Here is a 4,891-nt window from a genome sequence, read left to right on the forward strand (position 1 = left end):
GAGGCACAGGTGTGACTCACCAAGACCCCGGCTGTCCCGGTAGTGGGGACCAGACTTAGAGGTGAACACTGCTTCAAACACAAAGGCCGGGGAAGAGGCAGGGCTGGTTTTTTAAGATTAATTTTTTATTTACTTATTTATTTTATTTACTTTTGGCTGCGTCGGGTCTTAGTTGCAGCACACAGGACCTTCGTTGAGGCATGCGGGCTCTTCGTTGTGGTGCGCGGGCTTCTCTCTAGTTGTGGCGTGCGGGTTTTCTCTTCTCTAGTTAACGGCACGCGGGTCCAAGAGCGCGTGGGCTCTGTAGTTTACGGGACGCGGGCCCTACTTGAGGCGCGTGCGCTCAGTAGTTGTGGCGCACGGGCTTAGTTGCCCCGTGGCATGTTGGATCTTAGTTCCCTGACCAGGGACCAAACCTGCGTCCCCTGCATTGGAAGGCGGATTCTTTACCACTGGACCACCAGGGAAGTCCCAGGGCTGATTTTGTCATAAACCCAACAGCTCTCAGAAAGAATGGTGGGTCACGTGGCCAAACAGTCCCTACACAGTTAAAGCTAAGACAACTAATGGCCATGGGTTGAAGAATTCAAGGTAATTGTATTTTGTCTCATCAGATGGAGAAAACAATAAGAAAAACTGGGCGTCTAAAGAACTCCCAGACTCTGAGAAGACACCTGAAAGAGGAGGTCGGCCCCTCGTGGGGATTGGTAGGCAACAGCCACAGAGGCTGAAATGTGATTCTGGTTTCTAAAGTTAACAGGGAGCGGCAGGTCCAGAGGGCCTTGCAGGTGCGGGGGCGGGGGTGGCAACTCTTGGGCCAAGCCTGCCTCATCAGGGCGGGGCGGGGGTCCTCCCAGGAAGGGGGAGAGTGTTAGAAGACCCCAGTGACAAGACCACACTGTAGTATTCAAAAAGATCAGAGAATGGATATGTGACTTCCTTAAGAAGTGGTTAAAAGCCAGTCCCTATTGCTGAGAAAGATGCGTTTTTTTTGTGTGTTTGTTTGTTTGTTTGTTTTGCGGTATGCGGGCCTCTCACTGTTGTGGCCTCTCCCGTCGCGGAGCACAGGCTCCGGATGTGCAGGCCCAGCGGCCATGGCTCACGGGCCCAACCACTCCACGGCATGTGGGATCTTCCCGGACCGGGGCACGAACCCGTGTTCCCCGCAACGGCAGGCAGACTCTCAACCACTGCGCCACCAGGGAAGCCCAAAGACGCATTTTTATTAGGGCCAGAAAAGGAAAAAATAAAAGCTTGTAAAAATCTATCAAGAAATCTTGAGATTTAGAATGCCACTTTCCATTAATATCATTAGAGAATAACAGATCCTGAAAAATATTATGGAGCAGATTTACAATCAGAGGACAGCAAACAGAAAATTATCTCATGAGTGAAGGAACTTAAACTGACTGAAAACCCTGAGTAATCTTAGTTCCCCAGACAGTCAGTCAAAGGAGTAAACCAGGATGAACCTCATGCCTCTCAAAGCTCAAGACTGAGCCTTCGGCCCCAGCCTCCATCCAGCACCGGCCAGTAACTGCCCAAGGACAGGTGGGTCCAGCCCCTAGATGCCAGCCAGCGCCTCTTCCGAGCTCCCCTCTTTGCTGCTTTTGGGCTGACACTGTCTCTACCCTTCTGTCTCTTACAAGTACACTGCTCGTTGGATTTGGGGCCCTCCCCATGTTTGTGGGTAACACAGGACGACCTCATCTTGAGGTCCTTAACTTGATTCCACCTGCAAAGGCCCCTTCTGCGAATAAGGTCACAGTCACAGGGCCCAGGGACTGGGCGTGGACCTGTCTTCCAGGGCGAGGAGTGCTGCCTTTGGGCCCGCTCCAGCCTCTCTCCCAGGAACACGCCCGGCGCCGAGTCTGTGCCTTTCCCAAGACCTCTCGGCCCCTCTGCGTCCCTCTGCAGTCCTCCGTGCCTTTGCCTGACCTGCCTCCTGAAAGCAGAGGCTAGGCCTGAGGTTGCTGCCTGATGGTGGCATGTGTCCCAGGGCCTGGATACACTTGAGTCATCACAAGAGCCCGCAGGCCTGTGGATTACCGTCTATTTACATTTTATTGTTAAAAGATGCAACTTTATCAGGTTTCATCAAAACAGCAACATTTTATTTATACCGGTAGGTTTTTCTTGTTGAAAATGCAGAACAGTGGACTTCCCTGGTGGCGCAGTGGTTAAGAATCTACCTGTCAATGCAGGGGACATGGGTTCGAGCCCTGGTCCGGGAAGGTCCCACACGCCGTGGAGCCACTAAGCCCATGCGCCACAACTACTGAGCCTGCGCTCTAGAGCCCGCGAGCCACAACTACTGAGCCCGCATGCCACAACTACTGAAGCCCACACGCCTAGAGCCCGTGCTCCTCAACAAGAGAAGCCACCGCAGTGAGAAGCCCACGCACGACGACAAAGAGTAAGCCCCCGCTGGCCGCAACTAGAGAAAGCCCGCGTGCATCAGCGAAGACCCAATGCAGCCAAAAATAAATAAATAAAATAAATAAGAAAGCAGAACAGTAAAGACACCAACCTCCAGTGCCCTGGCCTTCACTGTGGGCAGGTGAGGGTGGAACTCAGGAAGGATGAGCATGAGGGGAGCCCTACACAAGCTGCACAGACACTGCCAGAGGCATCAAGCGCACCCCCGATAAATGACAGAATCCGAAACCCAGAAAGTCCTGTCCTAGTCTGCACGCCTGCGAGGTGTTCACCAGTCCCGGCCCCCTACACCCACCCTGATGCCAAAGGTGGGCTGCAGCCAGGAAGGCAGGCGGGCAGGCAGGCGGAGCTTCTCCAGTCCCCGTGCTAGAGCTCACCGCGCTCCTCCTTGGTGGCAAGGGGGCAGAGCCCAGGGCACATGGAGCAGCAGAGGGACACCCTGGGTCCAGTGCTCAGACAGCAGTCCAGGACCAGATTAGGAGCCACAGCACCCGCGTGCAGGGCCCCTGAGGAGTCGCTCCGGGACCCAGCATGGAACGTGGACACTCATCACAGGAGCGTGGCCAACATGGGGAGGTTGGGGGCGCGCAGCCCGCTCTCCACACGGTAAGACGTGGTCACTGTGTGTGCAGAGGAGGGTGATGTGCGTCACCAGGCCCCGAGGCCCCCAGGCCCAGCCCTGCACGGTGTTCTGGCAGGGACTCGGGAACCCTCCCTCACCTGTTTGGACTGTGGAGGCGCGTCCTGTTAAAGCTGACAGCCCGGACTTACAGGCACAAGGATGAAGACTGGAAGGCAGCAGACCCGGGCGCTCAGAGTCTGTCTAACTTGAGGCCGCATCTGGGCGGCGGGCCAGGGAACAACAATGTGGGAAACGCTGCTGCCCTTCTGTCTTTTCCATGAGCTGGAAATCCCGTCCAGAACACACTCTCAGGCGAACTTGGGGGACAAATTCTCCGTGGCCAGGCGTGCGTCCCTCTGCCTGGGCAGCGGGGCCTCTCCCCATGGGGGCCTCCAGGTCAGCGCTCTACGGGAGCAGACGCACCGAGGCCTGCGGGCTTGTCCCCCCATCCCCATGGTCGGCTGTGCAACTGGGAAGGGGCTTGCAAGGTGCAGGGCCAAGGGGACAGGGCTCCCGGGACCCCAGGGCCTGTCCCAGGAGACAGCGCCAGGGGACACACCGGCCCAGGAAGAGGACGCTCCTGAAGTGGCCGCACTGCCTCGGCCCCGGCCCACACCCCAGCTCCTACCTGGGTTCAGGACGGGCTGGACGATGTCCCCGTTCCGCCACGTGGTCTCCATGCGCTCCAGCTTCTGGGCCTCGTAGCGCTTGCGGCCCTCCTCCTCCTGCCCCTGCCGGGAGTACTGCGGGGGGCACGGGAGAGGGTCAGGTCCGGGCCACAGGCTCGGCTGCTGTGCGCGCTGCCTTTCTGTGACTGGAACTATCTATTCTCTCTCTGATAGTATATGTTTAATGTAAATAACGAAAACACAGAAAAGGGGAAAATGTCATGTACTCTTCCCCCTGCAGAGGGCCTGTGGGTCAAATGTTTGCGCTACGTCCTCCCTAGAATTATTTTCATGCCTGTGTATAAATAAAAGGTACTGCCATGCTGTATGTGAAGTTCAAAGTCACGGTATTTCCTCCTCTCACTGTACCCTCCTACCATGGTTTATGTGATGGATCCATCATATCTGGGCCTTTAGTTTGCTCCCAATTTTTCACCATTAAAACAATATCAGGGAGTTCCCTGGTGGCGCAGTGGCTGAGAGTCCGCCTGCCAATGCAGGGGACACGGGTTCGAGCCCTGGTCCGGGAAGATCCCACATTCCGCGGAGCAACTAAGGCTGTGCGCCATGACTACTGAGCCTGCGCTCTAGAGCCTGCGAGCTACTACTACTGAGCCTGCGTGCTGCAACTACTGAAGCCCGCGCGCCTAGAGCCCGTGCTTCGCAACAAGAGAAGCCACCGCAATGAGAAGCCCGCGCAACGAAATGAAGAGTAGCCCCCGCACGCCGCAACTAGAGAAAGCCCGTGGAGCAGCAACGAAGACCCAATGCAGCCAAAAATAAATACATAAATAAATGTATATAAAAAAAAAATCATACTGACAATCTCAGCCACTTACCATGTTATACCTACCCCATTCCTTCCTGGGATTCTTTCCTGGACATAGAACTACAGAGTCAGGGAGCCCCAGGAAGGCTGCACCCCCCCTCCCACAAACAGGGAGAGGAGGGAACGGGTCTCTGTGTGCCCCTGACACTGGGCAGCCTCATTCTGCTGACTCCTGGCCAGCTGACACCCGCCAAAGCTAAAACAGCCCCCCTGAAGCTTTCCTAATGGATCACGGGGGTTCTGACCCAAGAAGTTAAAAATAAAGGTGACAATCAAGGTTGGCACGATGGAGAATGTCGGGCCCTCTGGTGCCCACCATCCTGGGGCCCAGTG

At 55.9% G+C, this 4,891-nt stretch overlaps 1 protein-coding gene across 2 annotated transcripts in view; it reads right to left on the reverse strand.

Annotated features, from left to right (window-relative positions):
• The window catches only part of ACOT7 (acyl-CoA thioesterase 7), an 89,580-nt gene that overhangs the window by 49,646 nt on the left and 35,043 nt on the right, over window positions 1-4,891 (reverse strand). For both annotated transcript variants that reach the window (XM_007453287.1, XM_007453288.1), the window contains one exon: window positions 3,690-3,804. In XM_007453287.1, the coding sequence (XP_007453349.1) occupies window positions 3,690-3,804 (115 nt within the window). The remainder of the gene's footprint in view (window positions 1-3,689; window positions 3,805-4,891) is intronic.

Source organism: Lipotes vexillifer, unplaced genomic scaffold (genome assembly GCF_000442215.2).
Source record: "Lipotes vexillifer unplaced genomic scaffold, Lipotes_vexillifer_v1.1 scaffold575, whole genome shotgun sequence".
NCBI lineage: Eukaryota > Metazoa > Chordata > Mammalia > Artiodactyla > Lipotidae > Lipotes > Lipotes vexillifer.